Raw genomic sequence first — 23,866 nt, 5'->3', positions numbered from 1 at the left:
AGATCAGCTCAGTGCTTTGTGACCACCTAGAGGGGTGGGATAGGGAGGGTGGGAGGGAGGGAGACGCAAGAGGGAAGAGATATGGGGATATATGTATATATATAGCTGATTCACTTTGTTATAAAGCAGAAACTAACACACCATTGTAAAGCAATTATACTCCAATAAAGATGTTAAAAAAAAAAAAGAATTCCTTGCTTAGGCTCTGCTTCTAAGAAACCTAACCTACAACATTGCGAGGAATTTTTTTTCCAAAATAATATTTTAAGACCAAACCAAATTCTCCAATGTAAGAAGTAATAAAATTTTCTTTATTAACAAACATATATACTTTTGGATGTGTGCTATCCTCTCTAAAGTTGCATACTTGTTATGACATTTTCATTGTTCAACAAATTTATTAAATTCACTCTTTTGAGAATCATGTTCAGGGTCTGAGACAGTCTTTGCATATTCATAATATTTTAGTTATTTGCTTCTTTAAGTCTGGATTATTTTGTTGAAAGTAAAAAAAATAATACTGAATAAGTGAGCTTAATATTTAATAAAAAATTGAAATGAATATATGTGTATTAATTAGCATATTAATTCCAAGCCCCAAGCCCATTGACATATGGGTACTCTGGCCTCTAACCTTTCTTTTTGTCCTATTCAAGATTGACTGGAAATGACAGTATTATTTGTCTACTAGTAGACAGAATTAGAACTTCAGCTGAGAGAAGTTAGGGGAGGTTATAAGCTAACTAAAGTGTACTTGGCTGTGAAATAGTACAAGTATGGTTAATTTTTCTTGATAATTTATAGTTATTAAACATTTGTCATGTGCTAGACCTTGTTCTAAGTGCTTTTTGGTTTTACTTATTAGATCATCACAAAATCTTTAAGGTAGTTGCAACTATTATCCTCATGAAGGTTCAGGGAGTTAAATAACTTTTTAAGCCACTCTAAAGTCACACAGCTCTTAGGTGTAATGCTGAATTCAAATCGAGATATTTTTGCGTGAGAGTCTTCTTTCTTAACAGTTATGCATTCATTGTGTATAAATGCCAGAACATAAACTATAACGTTAATTATAAATGTAGTCTCATTATTTACTTAAGCCTGGGTCACATGTAGATACGACTTTTAGACTTTTTTCTTCTTTCACTACTAACTTCTGTCTAACTTCTGGTCAAAATCCATTCTTTCTCTCTATGTTTCTCTTCTCCCTCTGTTGTCTCTTCTGGTCAATGAAGAACTGAGATTATATCTGGCTGGGTTTCAAGATGACATGTCTTTCTAAATATGTATTATGGTCCCTGTCCTTCTATTAATTCAGACAAGGAATGCATCTTCTTCCCTAATTCCTGCTAGAATAATCTCTTTGAAATATATTCCCCTTCCCTATATGTAACTGTTCCCATTATCATGCAATTTAGCACCATGTACTCTCTTTCTCTTTTTACCTAGGAGATTGATTTATTGATTTACAGATCCAGTAAGGGACAATCTGTCTCCGCTTACATGCAATTTTTAGGGTCAAATCATTTTGATATAAGCAAGCATTTCTGATATACGCAGTTATTTGTATTATTTTCTTCTTTATAGTTGGAAATAACTTACTGTACTCAGTGTGGCTAAATTATATGCAAATTTAATAAATTGTTAATTAAACATATCCAATCAATTATGTGATTTCTAACTCTTGCTATCTTTGGCTGACAGTCTCATTCTCTTCCCTGTGACCGATCAATAACCCACTTGGTCCTGATCAGTCATCCTTTTAATGTATCTCATATTGTCCTCACTAACCCTGCTGGTTGAAGTGGCCCTTGTCCACGTGTGTCAGTGATGTATCGTTAAAAATGCCTCTATTAGTTCCATATTTATTTAAATGAAAACAATAAAACATTTTAGAAATACATTTAAAGATAAATTACATCATAGTTAAAGTAAAATTAGGAGTATGGGATTAACAGATACATGCTACTGTATATAAAATAGATAAGCAACAAGGATTTACTGTAAAACATGGGGAATGATATTCAATATCTTGTAATAGCCTATAATGGAAAACAATCTAAAAAATATATATAAATATAACTGAATTACTTTGTGGTACACCTGAAACTAACACAATATTGCAAATCAACTATACTTCAATTTTATAAAAAAGATTATTGAGATGTAAATTGCATGAACTTTGTAATAGAAAGAATCTGAGCTGGAGGGCTTTCCAGCTAAGCCATAACACCTATCAGGACTCATTGAAATCTTCATCAAAATGACATAATTAGATAAGATTGACTTGGAAGCTTATTCAAGCTATTATCTATTTAATTTTGGTGAAAATTCATCAGTGTCCTTTGATATGTTTTCATATGATTTCTTTTCTGCCATTGCTTTCTTAATGTTGAAAGTTGTTACCTAGAGAGTATTTGGTTTCTGTGAATTTTTTTTTCCCATTTTCACAATGTATCATTGATTTTCTTTTAAGTGTGCTCATTTAGGCTCTACCTGGTTATTTTCTGATATCTTTTCTCAGAGAGAATAGAACAGACTGTATTTAACTTATGTAACATTCCTCACAAACACCAAATATTGGTCATTGTTTTTAAATTCCAATAAAAATGTATACTTTAGGGATGTTTATCATAAGGGGTTAGAACACTGACCCCAATTTATACACCTCCACCTCCCCTCAAAATTTTTGATGATTTTTTAAACAGTGATTGGGGCAGATTTTGAAAAGTAGCTCATTTTCATAATCACTCTATGTGCTGTTACATCATGCACCGCTTGCTTGAATGCATTTCATTAAAAAAGGAAGAAAGTGCATATTTACTCTATACCAAGCAGAGTGTTAAGTTTCTTTGTGATGTTGTACCTTCCATCCTTAAAGAAAAATCACTATAAAATAATTACTATCTGTGTTCTCATTCATGCTACTGGTAAGTGGCAGAGCTTGGATTTGAAACCAAAATTTTTTTTATGCTGATTGCATGTCTGTGTAAAGGGTACTTTGTGTAGGCTTGTTTTTGGAATAATATACCACTAATTTTGGGAGAGAGACAAAGGATACTCACTACTATCTCAGATATGGGACATCAGGTCCCTCCATCATCTTTGGCTCATAGTGAAAAATAGGGCTGTCCAAATTCTAGGAAAACAGAAAAATGACAGGAAAGAAAAAGATTAAGGGGGTTTTGTTTTGTTTCTCTTACCTGCACAGATAGACATACCTGTTTTTGCATATGGTAATCAGTTTCCAAGATAATAGCTGTGAAACCCTTCAAGGTTATTTTATGTCTTGGTTAATGCCTTTGGAATTATGGAAAAAAAAGTATAATTTTTTTCGGTATATCTTCTTTAAGGTATTTTACTTTTACTCTAATATTAAATAAGTAACAAATTAATGACCCATAAAACCCCTTGAACTAGAATTTACATCTTTCTCAACCATGCCAATTAAGAAATTCATTGTTGATTTGATGATATATTGTTATTCAGCTTGTTAATAACATTGTCTTCAAATGTGAGCAAATTGTAGATATTGATTTTACAGTTTGAAAAACTTTTAGTTAACTCATGACTCTAAAAGTTGTAATTCAACATAATTAACCTCAAAATTGTAACATTTCATTTTTGGTAGTGAGACAGAAAATATGTTTGTGTTTGAAATACTGTTGTGTTCAAGTGAAAACTTCATTTTATGAAATCCATTGACTCTATAAGTATTAATTGTGTATTAGGCACCTGGGGTCTCAAAGCAAAGCAAAAATGGCCTTTGCCATTAACAGGCTTAAGGTAGGGACTTCCCTGGTAGTGCATTGGTTAAGAATCCACCTGCCAATGCAGGGGACACGGGTTCGATCCCTGGTCTGGGAAGATTCCACATGCCGCAGAGCAGCTAAGCCTGTGCGCCACAACTACTGAAGCCCATGCGCCTAGAGCCCATGCTCCACAACAAGAGAAGCCACCGCAATGAGAAGCCCGCGCACTGCAACGAAGGGTAGCCCCCACTCGCCACAACTAGAGAAAGCCCGCATGCAGCAACGAAGACCCAATGAAACCAAAAATAAAATTAATTTTAAAAAAAAGAAGCTTAAGGTAAAATAGTAAAGTCAGATAGGTAAACAGATGTTTACTATGTAAGGTAATACTTGAGGATGCATAAAGGAGGAGTGCTAAGTCCAAAATGGAAGAGAGTAGGAAGGGGGATCAGAGATGGCATTCTGGAAGGGACCATCTGTAGAAATAGGAATTTTACCACATCACAGTTACTGGAAGGGCATTCCAAGCAGATGGTTCTACATCTGCTAATGCCTTGATGGTGAAAGCGAACAGAAAGTGGCAAGTAGTCAATGCAATTGGAGAATGAAATATGAGACATAGATTTTAAAGTCTTTATCAAGAATATGGATAATTCCAACCTATAGATATTTTGTCTCTCTCATTTAGCTGGAATAAAGAACTTCATTTAAAAGACTATCTGCGGATAAAGTGAAACAAAAGATTTTTATCTCCAATAGATTTTATATCTATTCCATGTCATCCCATTCAATGTATAAATATCTCTGTGTATCTATGATGTTTTTACTTAAATTAAGACAGATATATTGGTAGCACATATGTATTGTAAACGGAAGTCTGGTTGTTTTCATTAAGACTTTTATTGTAATTCTTTTTTCTGAAAATTTTTCATTAGTTAAGTCCTTTGAATACTTGCCTAAGAGACATGGGATTTATTCACTCTTTTATTTTTGATTGCTGATATAAATGTAAGAAATACTAAAAAAAAGGTCAAGAAATATTTCAGTATACATAAATTCTGAAGATATTTCAAAAATAGTGGTAAATATCTTGACATGAATACATTGAAGGCCATAGGTTCACCACCAGCTGCAAATCATTGTGGTTGATAATGCTCTTATTAGAGCAAAATTATTCACTGGGCATTGAATGGAAATAAATCTTGCCTATAAATAAAATCACAGCTGAGAATGATGTTAATTAAAGCATTATTAAGAGTGAAAGTGTAAACAAAATTGTATTATTTTTTGTATCCATTTCAGAACATCTAAGCTGGGAGGAAAGTGAGATAGTTTTAATTTATGAAAGACTTCACAAACTAAAATGTCTTTGTATTTTAAGCTTTCTTCAGCTAAAGCCTTGCAAGGATGCTTAAATGTTTTAGAAGTGGTTCACACATAGTTTGATTTAAATTCAAATTCAATGAGTGCAGTTAAAGATCATCCAATAAAAATCATGAAAGGCAAATTGATTTTATATCATTTAGAACAAAATATCAAATATTTAAAAATGCGTATGTGAAAGAGAAAATATTTTCCGTTTTTGTCATACACTTCCTCAAGGACATGAAAGTATTTTACTTGATCAATCTAATACTTTATCTGCAAGAATGATAAAATGGAGGGCCTGTCATTTTATGTAGTATTTATTATTGTCAGATAGCTTTGGTTGCAATAAATAACAGAAAGAAACAGCATGATTCAAGTTGACAAAGCAGGGGTGTGCACGTTATAGTTAAGGAATTAAGTGAAATTTAGAAACAAAGCAAAACAATACAAAATAGGAAACAAATCATGGCACATTATAAAAACCAGTGAAAAATAGCAGTCACCGTAAGAGAAAGACCTACCATACAACTAGTAATTTCTGAAGTGGAAACATATCTGGGCCTTCGGCAGCCTAAGCTCTTGGCTTTTCACTCTAGTGAAAGCAGTATATACCATGCTGATTATGAACTGACCCTGTGGTTAGATAATGCTTCGTTTCTTAGTCCTGCTTTAGCACTTATCAGCTGAGTGATGTAGGCAACTTACCTTTCTGCTGTAAAGTGACCATAGTAATATCTACTTCTATAGTTACAAGCATTAAAAGAGATAACCTGTTTCAAGTACGTGGTGCATCACAATTAATGAACTGCAGCTGCCACCTTCTCCTCGTCCTTCTTCTTTGTCTTCATCATCAATACCCTGACATTAATATGGTTCATAAATTTTCTTTGCTTCTGCTTTTCTCTGCATGTAGTCTCCACTTGTCTTAGCATTACCAGTTGAATTAGCTTTCATTTGTCTTTTCTTCAACTCATGGCTGTGGTTTCCTCATAACTTTATCTTGTATATAACTCTACTCTAGATCCTTTATGATGTAGTTTACTTTCCTCTTCCAGTGGTCTAATTATCTCTAAACTTACTAAATCATAATCGAAGGGAGAGTATCTGTTCCAATTGGTTTTTTCTTTGAGTAGAGATTCTAGGGTCAGGTCATACCTTCGTCTGGTCTGTGGCTCTGTTTAAGCTCAGGTCAATTACTTGTTGAGCCCCATGGTACATCTGGTGCTGGCCACCAGAGGCAGTGGTGGGGCATTTTACCCAGAGAGCATTGATGGTGGCTGTCATATGCCTACTAAATCTAAATAAATAAACATAAAAAGTTAAGATTAAGCAATTTACCAAATTATAGAACTGGTGTGAGTAGTAAGGCTGAGTCTTGAATAGCACTCTCGTGTCTCCCAATACAAATTTAGACTTCAAATATTCTTGGTCATTGTGAAGTTGTGGCACCATTATAAAATTTCTATACAAATGATTGGATATTTTGCTACATAGAAATTCAGAAAATTCTTTGTCAGAATTTTGCTATTATTTTAGTATAACAAATTCTGTGTCATGAATGAAAAACCAGTATTATGTTTTAAAATGTCTTATTTATAATTGACTTCTATTAACTTGTTCTATTTGTCTTTTCTCAGGTTGCTAAGTTGGCTATCGCAGTGCAAGCCTTGGAGTCCCAATGGGGGACTCCAGATCAAGACGATCTACTCTGGTCTCCCGGTTGCCAATATTCAGAAGGAGTATTAGCAGAAAACATGATTCTCTTCCTTCTTCACCCTCCTCCAGTAATACAGTCGGTGTCCACAGTTCGTCTCCTTCCAGCACTAACTCAAGCTCAGGTAGCACAGGTAAACGCAGGAGCCTCTTCCGTACTCCTTCCATTAGCTTTCATCATAGGAAGGGGAGTGAACCTAAGCAAGAACCTACCAACCAGAACCTTAGTATTTCAAATGGTGCTCAACCTGGTCACAGCAGTATGCAAAAACCGAGTTTGGAAGAACATACTAAAACCAGGGGAAGACGTTCTGTTGGTTTTAGCAGTTCACGAAATAAGAAGATAACAAGATCTTTGACAGAGGATTTTGAAAGAGAAAACGAGCACTCGACTAATAAGAATGTCTTTATAAATTGCCTGAGTTCTGGCAAAAGTGAGGGGGATGATTCTGGATTCACAGAAGAACAAACTCGCCGTTCTGTTAAGCAGTCAACAAAGAAGCTTCTTACTAAATCCTTTTCATCTCACTATAAATTTTCTAAGCCAGTTCCACAGAGCCAATCCATTTCATTGGTACAACAATCTGAATTCTCACTGGAAATTGCACAGTACCAAGAGAGGGAACCTGTATTACTAAGAGGTTCTCCATCTTGTTCTGTGGATGTAACAGAACGGGCGGGAAGCTCGTTACCATCTCCACTGCTTTCTGCTGATTTTACTACAGCTCAGACACCTTCAGAGTTCTTAGCCTTGACTGAAGATTCTGTGTCTGAAGCAGATGCATTTCCTAAAAGTGGAAGCATGGCATCCCACTGTGACAACTTTGGCCACAGTGATTCTACCTCTCAGATTTCTCCCAATCCTGCTGCTGCTGCTACAAAGACAACAGACCTTATGGGAACTGCTCCCTGTGCAATTATGTCTCCTGGGAAATACAGGTTAGAAGGTCGGTGTAGCACTGAATCTAAATCCTTACCAGAAACCTCTGCTGCTAATCAGAAGGAAGTGTTACTGCAAATCACTGAACTACCTGCTGTGAATGCGAGTGACTCAGAGATTCATCTATCAGCAGATACAAGAAGGGGAGAACATATGGTGATACAAAATGGTGAAACAATGTTGGCAACAAGCTCCCCAAGGAAACTTGGATTTTATGAGCAACATAAAGCAATAGCTGAACATGTTAAAGGGATCCATCCTATTTCAGATTCAAGGATAATACCCTCTTCCGGTGATCATTATATTTTAAACAAAACATCATATGGATATGATGCAAATCCTGCCAAAGGTATGATGATTTTCTCTGTATAATAAATGATATGAATTATAATTTTCATTATAATTTCTTCAATTTTCTTATTCTATCTCATGGAAACTACATTTTTCTTAGTTTTCACTCTTTAATCTTCTGTCCTGTTTATAATTTGTCTTAAATCATTTCTCTGCTTAAACTTACTTCATTCGTATCATGCTGAAAATGTAATTCATCCATGTTACTTATTTTTCTTAGTTGTGTAATTCAGATTCTGACCCTCAGAAGAAAGTGGAAGGAAATTAATTTTATTTGCAATGTGGCTTTATCTAAGATAAGGGCCATCTTTTTTTATAGTTCATGATAGAGTATTGGTATTTCTTAGTTAAAGAATAGATATAGCCCAGACACAATCATTATAAAAGAAATTTGTATAATTAAAATTCTTTTTCCTATTTTAACAAAGTTTTTATTATTAAATAGGATCCATGTTTTGGCACAGAAAGAGGGAGGGAAGGTTGATTTACTCCAGTCTGTTATTCAACAGAAAACATGGTTTTTCAATATAAAATTCAGTTCAAGAGAATTGTTGAATATATAATACCTACTGGCTGTATTTGACATTTTTTATTCTTCTTTTTCTGTACTGTGATTCCTACTACCACTGCTGCCGCTTTTGCTACTACTACTAACACTAATAGTTCTCCCAACAGTATGTCCATTTACTGTTCTGTGCCCTTTGGATACATTAATTTATTGAATCTGGAAGTGATTGAAATCGCTACTATTATTCTAACTCATTCTACAGGCAAGATGATTGGAGCACAGATAGGTTAAGTAATGTGTCCAAAGTCACAAAGTTCATAAGTAATTGTTTAGGATACAATCCCTATGAGGTAGGCACTAGTATGTTCCCCATTTTATACATGAGAAAACTGAGACCAAGGGATTATACAGCTGGTAAGTAGCACAGCCAAATTACAACTCTCTCAATCCAAAGATCAGGCTCTTCATGACTAGGTTGTAGTACATGTCATGACCCAGGCTCTTTCCAAAACATTAAGAATAATACTGAAATATTAACTAAAATTTGTAATCCGTGAAATTATATATTATATAATGTCAAGAATCATAAGTTTATCTGACTTACCTAACTAGTCTCTCCATGAATATAGCAGTTTTACAGTTTTAAATGCATGACTTAATTTTCCAACTGTCTTCATATTTTTTCACATTTGATACAAAATCACTTTTACACATCTGCCTACTTTTTTCATTTTTTTATCTTGGTAGCCTTGCTTGTATTTTGGGATTTAGTTATACCTGCTTAATTCTTTAACTGTAGTATAATTATAAGAATGATAATGATGATGATACTATGTGCCCAAAGATGTGCTAAGCAATTTGCATGCACTGTTTTATTTAGTACTAACCAAAGATTTATGTGGAAGTTATTAATGAGTAAGGTTTAGGATTAAGTTAAATAACTTCATGAAATCACATTGTTAGCAAACGGCGGACCTCAGATTAGAATGTAGGCAGTTTTTTAGAAAATTGCACCCAAAAAGGTAAAAGTGTAATTATTTTGATTATATCTAATTCTTATTTAGAAATGGTGACTTGCCTCAATGTCAAACTGAATAGAGTAAATATTTATCTCTTTGGAAACTAGGGAATGACCAGCAATTATCTTGCTGATTATTAATCTGTTGACTGAGATCCTAATAGCAAGCCATTTAACACATTAATTTCACTGAATTTGACACCATGATGCCTGTTCCTGGACATTAGGTGATAATTCATAGTATCTACAACTTGTAAAATACAAAGAGACAGGCAAATAAGCTGGTAACGTCAAAAAGGGAAAGTTGGTTGCATACTATTCTTCATTTCCATCAATAGGAGATATTCATCTGCTATTCATAAAGATTTTATAATTTAGAAGTTTCAAGATTTTAAAGCCATTTAGACAAATGTATTTTATGTAAGAAAGAGTTGCCAAATTCCATAATACTAAGTTTATTCTGTATTTATTGTGAAATACGTTTAAGCTAGTATTTAATATGCATCTGAATGTCCTGGGTGTACATTCATTTCAGAATTATTAATGGAATGTTGACCTCTCTGGCAACTTAACTTTAACTCATTGACTTAAAAAGTTACTGAAAAAACTGCCATATGTTGGCTTAATAGGTTTTGGCCAAGAGTCTTTAAACTCATAGATGAGCCCAAACAGAACAGTTTCATTCATTCATTCATTCATTGAACAAATATTGTTTTGGTACTGTTTTAGGCACTAAGGGTATATCAGTGAACAAAACGAATAAATTCCCTTCTTCATGAAGCTTACCTTCTACTGGGAATACTCAGACAATTAATATACAAATAAATAAATGTCAGGTGATAATAACTGCTGAGGATGAGTTTAAAGCAGAAAAGAGGATTAGGAAGTGGGGGGTGTGATTGTAGTTTCCATTTTTTAACTTTATTCAAGTATAATTGGAAAATTAAATTGTATATTTAAAGTGAACAAAGTGATGATTTGGTATATGTTACATTGTGAAAGAATTCCACCCCCCCCCATCAAGTTAGTTAATATATCCATCACGTCACATATTTACCTTTTTGGTTTTTGTTTTTGAGAAATTTAAGTTCAACTATAGTCACCTTGTTATACACTAGATCCTCAGATCTTATTTATCTTATAACTGAAAGTTTGTACCCTTTTACCAAGGCAACCACTTTTCTACTCTCTGTTTCTATGAGTTGAGCTTTCTAAAAAAGATTCCACATGTAAGTGATACCATGCAGTATTGGTCTTTCTCTGTCTGGCTTATTTCACTTAGCATATCTTCAAGATTCATCCATGTTGTCACAAATGACAGGATTTCCTTCTTTTTTAAGGCTGAATAATATTCCATTGTATGTAGATACTGCATTTTCTTTATCCATTCCTTTTTTCTCATACTTAGGATGTTTCCAGACTTCTGCTATTGTGAATAATGCTGCTGTGAACATGGGAGTACAGATATGTCTTTGAGATAGTGATTTTGCTGCCTTTGGGTATATTACCGGAAGTAAGATTGCTGGATCATATAGTAGCTCTATTTTTAATTTCTTGAAGAACCTCCATAATGTTTTCCATAGTGGCTGCACCAGTTTACATTCTCACCAACAGTGCACAAGGGTTCCCTTTTTTCCATATGCTCAAAAACATGTGTTGTCTTTTGACTTTTTGATAATGGCCATCCTAATGAAAGTGAGGTGATATCTCATTGTGGTTTTGATTTGCATTTCCCAGATGATAGGGATGTTGAGCTCCTTTTCATGTACCTATTGGCCATTTGTATGTCTTATTTGGAAAAATGTTTACTTAGGGCCTTTGCCCATTTTAATTTTTTTTTCTTGCTATTGAGTTGTATGAATTTTGTGTATATTTTGGATATTAACCCCTTATAGGATATATGATTTGCAAATATTTTCTCCCATCCAATTGGTCCAATTGGTTGTCTTTTATTTCTTTCTTTTTTATTTTTATTTTTTTGTTTTCTGTGCAGAAGCTTTTTAGTTTGAAGTAGTCCTACTTGTTTATTTTTGCTTTTATTTCTTTTGCTCTTGACATCAAATCCAAAAAATCATTATCAAGATGAATGTCAAAGAGCTTATACCCATGTTTACTTCTAGGAGGTTTACAGTTTTTGGTCTTAACTTTCAAGTCATTAATCAATTTTAGTTGATTTTGGTGTGTGGTATAGGATAAGGTCCCAGTTTCATCTTTTCGCATGTGACTGTCCATTTTTCAACACTGTCTATTGAAGAGACTATCTTTTCCCCATTATATATTCTTGGGTTCTTTGTCAGAAATTAATTGCCACATTTGCATGGGTTTATTTCTTGGCTGTCTCTTCTATTCCATTGATCTATGTGTCTGTTTTTACACCAGTACCATACTGTTTTGATAACTGTAGCTTTGTAATATAGTTTAAAATCAGGACGTGTAATGCCTCTACCTTTGTTCTTCTTTATCAAGATTACTTTGGCTATTTGGGGTGTTCTTTGTTTCTGTACAAATTTTAGGATTTTTTTTTCTATTTCTGTGAAAAATGTCAGTGTAATTTTGATAAGAATTGCATTGAATCTGTAGATCCCTTTGGGTAACATGAACATTTTAACAATATTAATCTTTCCAATTCATGAACATGGAATATCTCTTTATTTTTATTTTCTTCATTTTCTTTCATCAATGTCTTTTATAGTTTTCAGTGTATATATTTTTTGCTTCCTGGATTAAACTTGTTCCTAGGTATTTTATTCTTTTTGATGCAACTGTAGACGGGATTGTATTCTTAATTTCTCTTTCTTTTATTTTTTTAATTTTTCAATTTAATTTAATTTTTATACAGCAGGTTCTTATTAGTCATCAGTTTTATGCACATCAGTGTATACATGTCAATCCCAATTGCCCAATTCATCACACCACCATCCCTACCCCCCCCACACACAGCTTTCCCCCCTTGGTGTCCATACGTTTGTTCTCTACACCTGTGTCTCAACTTCTGCCCTGCAAACCAGTTCATCTGTACCATTTCTCTAGGTTCCACATACATGCGTTAATATACGATATTTGTTTTTCTCTTTCTGACTTACTTCACTCTGTATGACAGTCTCTAGGTGCATCCACGTCTCTACAAATGACCCAATTTAGTTCCTTTTTATGGCTGAGTAATATTCTGTTGTATATATGTACCACATCTTCTTTATCCATTCATCTGTTGATGGGCATTTAGGTTGCTTCATGACCTGGCTATTGTAAATAGTGCTGCAATGAACATTGGGGTGCATGTGTCTTTTTGAATTATGGTTTTCTCTGGGCATATGCCCAGCAGTGGGATTGCTGGATCATATGGTAATTCTATTTTTAGTTTTTCAAGAAGACTCCATACTGTTCTCCATAGTGGCTGTATCAATTTACATTCCCACTGACAGTGCAACAGGGTTCCCTTTTCTCCACACCCTCTCCAGCATTTCTTGTTTGTAGATTCTCTGATGATACCCATTCTAACTGGTGTGAGGTGACACCTCATTGTAATTTTGATTTGCATTTCTCTAATAATTAGTGGTGTTGAGCAGCGTTTCATGTGCTTCTTGCCATCTGTATATCTTCTTTGGAGAAATGTCTATTTAGGTCTTCTGCCCATTTTTTGATTGGGTTGTTTGTTTCTTTAATATAGAGCTGCATGAGCTGTTTATATGTTTTGGAGATTAATCCTTTGTCCATTGATTCATTTGAAAATATTTTCTCTCATTCTGAGGGTTGTCTTTTCGTCTTGTTTATGGTTTCCTTTGCTGTGCAAAAGCTTTGAAGTTTCATTAGGTCCCATTTGTTTATTCTTGTTTTTATTTCCATTACTCTACGAGGTGGATCAAAAAAGATCTTGCTGCGATTTATGTCAAAGACTGTTCTTACTATGTTTTCCTCTAAGAGTTTTACAGTATCTAGTCTTACATTTAGGTCTCTAATCCATTTTGAGTTTATTTTTGTGTATGGGTTAGGGAGTGTACTAATTTCATTCTTTTACATGTAGCTGTCCAGTTGTCCCAGCACCACTTATTGAAGAGACTGTCTTTTATCCATTGTATATCCTTGCCTCCTTTGTCATAGATTATTTGACTATAGATGCATGGGTTTATCTCTGGGCTTTCGATCTTGTTCCATTGATCTATGTTTCTGTTTTTATGCCACTACCATATTGTCTTGATTACTGTAGCTTTGTAGTATGGTCTGAGGTCAGGGAGTCTGATTCCTCCAGCTCTGTTTTTTTCCCTCAAGCCTGCTTTGGCTATTCGGGGTCTTTTCTGTCTCCATACAAATTTTAAGATTTTTTCTTATAGTTCCGTAAAAAATGCCAATGGTGATTTGATAGGGATTGCATTGAATGTGTAGATTGCTTTGGGTAGTGTAGTCATTTTGACAGTATTGATTCTTCCAATGCAAGAACATGGTATATCTCTCCATCAGTTGGTATCATCTTTGATTTCTTTCATCAGTGTCTTATAGTTTTCTGCATACAGGTCTTTTTTCTCCCCAGGTAGGTCTATTCCTAGATATATTATTCTTTTTGTTGCAATGGTAAATGGGAGTGATTCCTTAATTTGTCTTTCAGATTTTTCATCATTAGTCTATAGGAATGGAAGAGATTTCTGTGCATTAATTTTGTATCCTGCAACTTTACCAAAATCATTGATTAGTTCTAGTAGTTTTCTGCTGGCATTTTTAGGATTCTCTATGTATAGTGTCATGTCATCTGCAAACAGTGACAGTTTTACTTCTTCTTTTCCAATTTGTATTCCTTTTATTTCTTTTTCTTCTCTGATTGCCATGGCTAGGATTTCCAAAACTATGTTGAATAATAGTGGTGAGAGTGGACATCCTTTTCTTGTTCCTGATCTTAGAGGAAATGCTTTCAGTTTTTCACCATTGAGAATGTTGTTTGCTGTGGGTTTGTCATATATGGCCTTCATTATGTTGAGGTAGGTTCCCTCTATGCCCACTTTCTGGAGAGTTTTTATCATAAATGTGTGTTGAATTTTGTCAAAAGCTTTTTCTGCATCGATTGAGATAATCATATGGTTTTTATTCAGTTTGTTAATATGGTGTATCACATTGATTGATTTGCATATATTGAAGAATCCTTGCATCCCTGGGATAAATCCCACTTGATCATGGTGTGTGATCCTTTTAATGTGTTGTTGGATTCTGTTTGCTCGTATTTTGTTGAGGATTTTTGCATGTATATTCATCAGTGATATTGGTCTCTAATTTTCTTTTTTTATTGTATCTTTGTCTGGTTTTGGTATTAGGTGATGGTGGTTTCATAGAATGAGTTTTGGAATGTTCCTTCCTCTGCAATTTTTTGGAAGAGTTTGAGATGGATGGGTGTTAGCTCTTCTCTAAATGTTTGATAGAATTCACGTGTGAAGCCATCTGGTCCTGGACTTTTGTTTGTTGGAAGGTTTTTAATCACAGTTTCAATTTCACTACTTGTGATTGGTCTGTTCATATTTTCTATTTCTTCCTGGTTCAGTCTTGGAAAGTTATACCTTTCTAAGAATTTGTCCATTTCTTCCAGGTTGTGCACTTTATTGGCATAGAGTTGCTTGTAGTAGTCTGTTAGGAGGCTTTGTATTTCTACGGTTTCTATTGTAACTTCTCCTTTCTCATTTCTAATTTTATTGATTTGTGTCCTCTCCTTCCTTTTCTTGGTGAGTCTAGCTAATGGTTTATCAATTCTGTTTATCTTCTCAAAGAACCAGGTTTTAGTTTTATTGAACTTTGCTATTGTTTTCTTTGTTTCTATTTCATTTATTTCTGCTCTGATCTTTATGATTTCATTCCTTCTGCTCTCTTTGCGTTTTGTTTGTTCTTCTTTCTCTAGTTCCTTTAGGTGTAAGGTAAGGTTTTTATTTGAGATTTTTCTTGTTTTTTGAGGTAGGCTTGTATAGCTATAAACTTCCCTCTTAGAGCTGCTTTTGCTGCATCCCATAGTTTTTGGATCGTTGTGTTTTCATTGTCATTTGTCTTTAGGTATTTTTTGATTTTCTCTTTGATTTCTTCAGTAATCTCTTGGTTACTCAGTAACGTATTGTTTAGCCTCCATGTGTTTGTGTTTTTTACATTTTGTTTCCTGTATTTGATCTCTGATCTCATAATGTTGTGGTCAGAAAAGATGCTTGATATGATTTCAATTGTCTTAAATTTACTGAGGCTTGATTTGTGACCCAAGATGTGATCTGTCCTGGAGAATGTTCCATGTGCACTTGAAAAGAAAGTGTAATCTGCTGTTTTGGGATGGAATGTCCTATAAATATCGATTAAATCTATCTGGTCTATTGTGTCATTTAAAACTTCTGTTTCCTTATTTATTTTCATTTATTTTCATTTTGGATGATTGGTGTGAGTGAGGTGTTAAAGTCCCCCACTGTGATTGTGTTACTGTTGATTTCCTCTTTTATTGCTGTTAGCAGTTGCCTTATGTATTGAGGTGCTCCTATGTTGGGTGCATATATATTTATAATCGTTATATCTTCTTCTTGGATTCATCCCTTGATTATTATGTAGTGTCCTTCCTTGTCTCTTGTAACATTCTTTATTTTAAAGTTTCTTTTATCTGATATGAATATTGCTACTCCAGCTTTCTTTTGATTTCCATTTACATGGAATATCTTTTTCCATCCTCTCACTTTCAGTCTGTATGTGTCCCTAGGTCTGAAGTGGGTTTCTTGTAGACAGCATATATATGGGTCTTGTTTTTGTATCCATTCAGCAAGCCTGTGTCTTTTGGTGGGAGCATTTAATCCATTTACATTTAAGGTAATTATCGATATATATGTTCCTATGACCATTTTCTTAATTGTTTTGGGTTTGTTTTTGTAGATCCTTTTCTTCTCTTGTGTTTCCCACTCAGAGAAGTTCCTTTAGCATTTGTTGTGGAGCTGGTTTGGTGGTGCTGAATTCTCTTAGCTTTTGCTTGTCTGTAAAGCTCTTGATTTCTCCATCGAATCTGAATGCGATCCTTGCCGGGTAGAGTAATCTTGGTTGTAGGTTCTTCCCTTTCATCACTTTAAGTATATCATGCCACTCCCTTCTGGCTTGTAGAGTTTCTGCTGAGAAATCAGCTGTTAAACTTATGGGAGTTCCCTCTTATATTATTTGTCGTTTTTCCCTTGCTGCATTCAATAATTTTTCTTTAATTTTTGCCAATTTTATTACTATGTGTCTCGGCGTGTTTCTCCTGGGTTTATCCTGTATGGGACTCGCTGCGCTTCCTGGACTTGGGTGGCTATTTCCTTTCCCATGTTAGGGAAGTTTTCGACTATAATCTCTTCAAATGTTTTCTCTGGTCCTTTCTCTCTCTCTTCTCCTTCTGGGACCCCTATAATGCGAATGTTGTTGTGTTTAATGTTGTCCCAGGGGTCTCTTAGGCTGTCTTAATTTCTTTTTATTCTTTTTTCTTTATTCTGTTCCGCAGCAGTGAATTTCACCATTCTGTCTTCCAGGTCACTTATCATTTCAGTTATTGTATTGTTCATCTGTTTGTTTGTTCTTTAATTCTTCTAGGTCTTTGTTAAACATTTCTTGCATCTTTTGATCTTTATGTACATTGTTTTTCCACGGTCCTGGATCATCTTCACTCTCATTATTCTGAATTCTTTTTCTAGAAGGTTGCCTATCTCCACTTCATTTAATTGTGTTTTTTTTGGTTTTATCCTTTTCCTTCTTCTGGTACATAGCCCTATGGTACATAGCCTTTTCATCTTGTCTATCTTTCTGTGAATGTGGTTTTCATTCCACTGGCTGCAGGATTGTAGTTCTTCTTGCTTCTGCTGTCTGCCCTCTGGTGGATCTTCACAAATTTTTGAAAAGGTGTTTGGGAATTCCCTGGCAGTCCAGTGGTTAGGACTCCGTGCTTCCACTGCAGGGGGCACAGGTTCGATCCCTGGTCAGGAAACTAAGATCCCGCATGCCTCGAGGTGCAGCCTAGCCAGCCTCACAAATGCATAAGCCAATTTCTTGCAATAAATCTTCTTAATATAGGTCTCCTACTGATTCTCTTTCTCTGACTGACAGATTTTTGTACTGGAGGTGGTTCTAGAGGAAGAGAATCTTAAGGATGAGTTTCTTAATTTCTCTTTCTCATAGTTCTTTGTTTTTAGTTTCCATTTTTATGTACAGTGAATGGGGTATTACTCAAAGTAACATATTAACAAAAATTAGGGAGTAAGTCATACAGCTATTTGGGAGGCGTATATCAGTGCAAAGCGTATTGGGTAAAGATTCTGGGGCTGGAGTATGCCTGCAATGTTGTAAAAGCAGCAAGAAGTCCAATATGCCATAAGCAGAGTGAACAAGGTGCTGGTGGGCAGTAGAAGATGAGGTTAGAGAGATGAAGAGGTGAGCAATGGGAAGCCCCCTGTGTGGGGGTCTGGAGTAGGGTCATATCATGTGGAACCTGGTAGCCCGCTGGAAACACATCAGCTTTAGGATTAGAGAAGCGATCATGATCAATCTCACTTATGTTTTAAGTGTATCATTCTGGTTACCTTGTAGAAAATAGATTGTGTATTGGTTGGGGAGAGGCAGGTGGGAGTAGGCAGGGGCAGGAGGCTATTAGGAAGTATTGCAGTAACCAAGGCAAGCCCTGATGGACTTTGTGCCAGAAGTTAGTGCGGGAGGTGGTGAGAAGTGGTCACATTCTGTATACAGTTGAAGGTAATGAGGACAGGATTTGCTTATATGATTTATGTGAGGTATGAGGAAGCCAAGGATGACTAGAAAGTTTTAGAGGCTTCAAAGTGATTACATAGTTAAGTAAAGTACCACTACTAATTCAAAAAGTTTTCTGTGATTGAGACTTGTTGAATGACACTAAGAGTTTTCCATTTACTTTCAGTGGAACATTTATAAAAACTACATTTAAGCATTTATATTAATTTTTATTTATTTATTTTTTAAATAGTTCTTGCCAGTAGCCTCAGTCCATACCGTGAAGGAAGATATATAGAGAGGCGACTGCGATCCTCATCAGAAGGAACTGCAGGGAGTAGCAGGATGATTTTGAAACCAAAAGATGGAAATGTAGAAGAAGTTAATAGTCTAAGAAAGCAAAGAGCAGGTTCATCATCTTCAAAAATGAACAGCATGGTAAGTATATACATATACCTGCATATAATAAAATAATCCCATATATTACTGGCAAGTTCATGCTCCTTGCAAATTGAAGCATTAGTTTCAGGTGTGCAGCAAGGTGATTCAGTAAATATACTCTCTCAGATTCTTTTCCATTATAGATTATTACAAGATATTGAATATAGTTCCCTGTGCTGTACAGTAGGTCCTTGTTGTTTATCTGATTTATATATAGTAGTGTGTACACATTAATCCCAAATGCCTAACTTATCTTCTCCCCATCCCCTTTGGTAACCATAAGTTTGTTTTCTATGTCTGTGAGTCTATTTCTGTCCTGTAGATAAGTTCATTTGTATCATTTATTTAGATTCCACATATAAGTGATACCATATGATATTTGTTTTTCTCTATCTGACTTGCTTCACTTAATATGATAATCTCTAGATCCATCCATTTTGCTGCAAATGGCATTATTTCATTCTTTTTTTATGGCTGAGTAATATCCCATTTTGTGTAATGTATGTGTGTATATATACCCATGTGTATATATGTATATGTATGTGTATATATATGTATATATATACATCTTTTTTATTCACTCATCTGTCGATGTATATTTAGGCTGCTTCCATGTCTTGGCTATTTTAAATTGTGCTGCTATGAACATTGGGGTGCATGTATCTTTTTGAATTAGAGTTTTCTCTGGATATATGCCCAGGAGTCAGATGGCTGGATCATGTGGTAATTCTGTTTTCAGTTTTCTGAGGAACCTCCATGCTGTTTCCCACAGTGGCTGCACTGACTTACATTCCCACTAACAGTGTAGGAGGGTTCCCTTTTCTCCATACCCTCTCCAGCATTTGTTATTTGTAGACTTTTTAATGCTGGCCATTCTGACTGGTGTAAGGTGATACCTCATTGTGGTTTTGATTTGCATTTCTCTAGTAATTAGTAATATTGAGCATATTTTCATGTGCCTGTTGGCCATCTGTATATCTTCTTTGGAGAAATACCTATTTAGGTCTTCTGCCCATTTTTTGATTGGGTTTTTTTTTAATATTAAGCTGTATGAGCTGTTTGTATATTTTGGAAATTAATCCCTTGTCGATATTATCATATGCAAATATTTTCTCCCAGTCCGTAGGTTGTCTTTTTGTTTTGTTTATGGTTTCCTTTGCTGTGCAAAAGCTTTTAAGTTTAATTAGGTCCCATTCGTTTAGTTTTGCTTTTATTTCCATTGTTCTAGGAGACAGATCCAAAAAAATATTGCTGCAATTTATGTCAAAGAGCGTTCTGCCTGTGTTTTCCCCTAGGAGCTTTATAGTATCTGGTGTTAAATTTAGGTCTTTAATCCATTTTGAGTTTATTTTTGTATATGGTGTTAGAGGATGTTTTAATTTTATTCTTTTATATGTAGCTGTCTCGTTTTCCCAGCATCACTTATTGAAGAGACTTTCTTTTGAAGGAAAAATTGGTTTGCATAGTTGATATCACAAGTCAGAGAGGTTAAGTCTTCACTTGAGATGCTCATGGGTCACAACACATAGAAGCACACCAGGATAGCAACCCTTAAAATCTGTCTTTCTTGCTTGCATGGAAGGTTTGACATTCTCCATCCTAGAGCAAGACCCTGGGATATACAGTCTAAGAAAAATGTTGATCATGAAGACAACCTCTGACAACATCATTTCACACCATTTCTCCATCTTTAGCCACCTAAAAAATGTCCTGTTGTCAACCACACATATGCCAGTACCGCCCTTAGAGCCCTTAGTGCAGGGGTCCCCAACCCCCAGGCCACGGACCGGTACCGGTCTGTGGCCTGTTAGGAACTGGGCCGCACAGCAGGAGGTGAGTGACGGGCCAGCGAGCGAAGCTTTGTCTGTATTTACAGCTGCTCCCCATCGCTTGCGTTACCACCTGAACCATCACCCTGCACCCCGGTGCATGGAGAAATTGTCTTCCATGAAACTGGTTCTGGTGCCGAAAAGGTTGGGGACTGCTGCTTTAGTGGATCCTATTCTTCCTATCTTTCTACAGTTCCCACTTCACATAGGGTGAGAATCCTTGAGGGTCAAGGTGATATGCCCATGCAAAGCTTTAACACATTCCAGGTGACCGAGATTCCAGATTCCTGGTTCAAATTGTGGAGGCCTGCAGATGAGGGTGGAAATGGGGTGTGTAGAGGAGGGTGGGGTCTGAGCTTGCACTTGTGAGCTGGGGTGTCTTAGAGGTAACTTGTATTAGCTCCCTCACAGTGTAGGATACAGCCAGAGTGGGGAAAGATGTGAGTGGACTGCAGCCCGGGAGGTCCGTGAGTCCTCAGGCCTCACAAATATTGGGGTGGGCTTGCCTTCTGGATTCCATTTGCTCCCTTTCTCATGTGTCCTTTTTCAGCAGTGTCTTTGATTTTCTAGTGTTTAACACTGCTTCTTTAAAAGGATCTATCCACCTACCTACTTATATGTGAAAAATGCTCGAAACTAAATCACTTATATCTATATATCTTAGACAATTACGTTTCAAATGAAAACATTAGGTTATCTAGTTCTGACAATTGCAATGAGAAGAAGCCTTAAGTTACTGAGGCAACACTGAGTGATAGCAAAACCATTGTGTTTGAAGTTAGAGGTTCTAGCCATTAGGTCAGGCTTGGCCAGATTTTAATCTTGGACAAATCATCTACAGAACAACAAACGATAATGGGTTTCTTGCTTCTTTTATGCTAAAAAATGACTGTGTATCTGTGTATTTATATTTGCATATATAGAAAGATATTACATTATATTATATTTCATCTTTCTTTCTGTTCTTTGCATTGAAAATATTATATTATTATTGTTGCAATTGATTTTTTTTGTCTAAATACAAGAACATGTTAAAATAGATTTCCAATTGATACAACATTAAAAGTTATGGCTAATGAATTATTATGAAACATCTGTTTTCACCAAATTTCTATTATTCCTTTTTAAAGACGTATTTATATTAATAAGTGTGCCCTGTTTATTACTTTTGCCCAAAGTTGGGCCTTTTACTTATTCTTTTTATATCTCGTGTTTTTCATACTACGTTTATATAATTCTCATCATAACATCACAAAATCATTATTCTTCTCCTCAGATACACTTTCAAGATTTAAAATTTTAAATGTCAAATATAAAAATGTGATTTTGTTAATTTATTTGAGGTTTTTTATAAATTTTCAAAAAGTATACCTGCAGTGATATAGATCGTCCACTAGATGGCATGATTACACCATTGCCATGGTAGGGGAAACGCTATGGAGATTAGACAGAAACTTGGTTAAACTATTGTACATGTTCACTGGATTCACAGGTAAAACTTGTTGAAATAAATACTGACACCCTTGAATTTCCACACGAAATGTATCGAAATTACTTTATGACTTTCTTCCTTAGGACTTTGCAACTAATATCTCGATCTTTAATTAATTTATAGTGTAATAGTTAATTTAACATGCATACAATGTATTATTTAGCTCTTAGCAATATAAGGAAGAAATGCTAGGATTTTTAGGTAATTTTAGCTATATGTGAAGCAAGTGACATATGTTTAGGAAATGATAGCTTTATGTGTGAGAAGATGCACACATTTTCTATATTCCTCTTCCAAAATAATTCAGGTGAATATGTGTGTTTAAGAATGCATCCATGGTTCAGTTATTCTTTTCTTTTAGAGCAATAGTAGTAACATGTATTTTTAATACTTATTTGAACCAAGGGACTACTCTTAATGCTTCTCATATATTATCACATTCAGTCCTCACAATATTATGAACCAAGTGATTCTTTTACTGATCACGTTTTGCAAAAGAGTAAAATAAGGCACTAAGAAGATAAGCAACTTGCCCGAAAACACAGATAGTAAGTGGCAGAAATAGGATTTAGATTTGGATACTCACTGTCTAGCTTTAAATCCTACATGCTTTGGGGGGAATGTAATAGATTTAAAATTAATTTTTCATTTTCCTTGCATTATTTCTGTATAATGAAGTTAACACATTTAAGGCAATCTATGCTTGCTCTAAGTCTAGACTACAACCCTCTGTAAGGAATACAAAAAATAAACAAAATGTAGTACTTATTCTGGATTTAAAATGTGGTAATATGTCTTGATATGCTGATGAATGGTATCAATGTCTTTACTGAGAGATAGCTCATCCAAAAAGGAACTTTGTCACAAAAGAAGATACTTATACTTAGAAGGAACTAGAGTATTTCATATAGGTCATGAGGATTTAATTCTACCAATGGTGTATGGCTCTGTTTATTAAGATGCAGAGGGTTCCTGTGAATGACCAAAAATATTCCCTAATAGGTGAGATAGACCACAATTCTAGTGTTTTTGTACACTTTGGGGATATTTCAGTATAAAAGGGAAAGGGCAGGATGTATTAACTCTTTGAACACCAGTGGCTCAGAATAAATTGGACTTTGCTTAAATTTATTACAAGAGATCAATATATATGTAACAATTTGATGAGCATTCAAATTTATTATATATCTTTAAACTGCTTTAAATAAAGACTTCCCTTAATTTTCCTCTGAGTAACTTTCTTGATACTTTCCTTAGGATGGTCCAAACATTTAAAAACAACTTTTCTAGAAGTAGGCTCTTTCTTTCCAGGAACTTTCCCTCCAGATTATGATGTATAAGTGATTAAATGTAAGGATTTGTCTTGGTTTCTCCAGCAGCTTCACACAGTGAAGTCTAACTCTAAATATTTATGAGATCACCCTGCTCTAAAAAAAGTATTAATTGAGGATAGATTTGTATGTGTTAAACAATATATACCACCTGGCATCACTAGAGGAAGGAAAGTGCCTGAGTGTATAAGGAAGGATGAGCCAGGCTACATAAGAGCAAACAACCTCCAAATTTTAATGACTTTATAATATAGATTTATTTCTCGCTCCGGCTATGTGTTCATTGCAGAAGGTGCTGGAGTTCCATTCAGTATCTCCTCCTTCTGTATCCAGGCTGTTGAAGCAGCAGCTGTTGCAAAACACTGCCTTTCACTGTGGTAAAAGATCTCTGGAGACTGTACCCCAGTAATAAATGCTTTACCT

The 23,866-nt window shown here is 35.1% G+C and overlaps 1 protein-coding gene across 9 annotated transcripts in view; it reads left to right on the top strand.

Moving 5' to 3' along the window:
• The window catches only part of CCSER1 (coiled-coil serine rich protein 1), a 1,251,132-nt gene that overhangs the window by 148,623 nt on the left and 1,078,643 nt on the right, over window positions 1–23,866 (top strand). For all 9 annotated transcript variants that reach the window (XM_067736957.1, XM_067736956.1, XM_067736955.1 and 6 more), the window contains exons 2-3: window positions 6,758–8,122; window positions 18,604–18,788. In XM_067736957.1, coding sequence (XP_067593058.1) covers window positions 6,799–8,122; window positions 18,604–18,788 — 1,509 coding nt within the window. In that variant the 5' untranslated portion in view covers window positions 6,758–6,798. The remainder of the gene's footprint in view (window positions 1–6,757; window positions 8,123–18,603; window positions 18,789–23,866) is intronic.

Source organism: Pseudorca crassidens, chromosome 4 (assembly GCF_039906515.1).
Source record: "Pseudorca crassidens isolate mPseCra1 chromosome 4, mPseCra1.hap1, whole genome shotgun sequence".
NCBI lineage: Eukaryota > Metazoa > Chordata > Mammalia > Artiodactyla > Delphinidae > Pseudorca > Pseudorca crassidens.
Note: the sequence above shows the minus strand (reverse complement) of the source record. Positions and strands in the feature narration are given on the sequence as shown.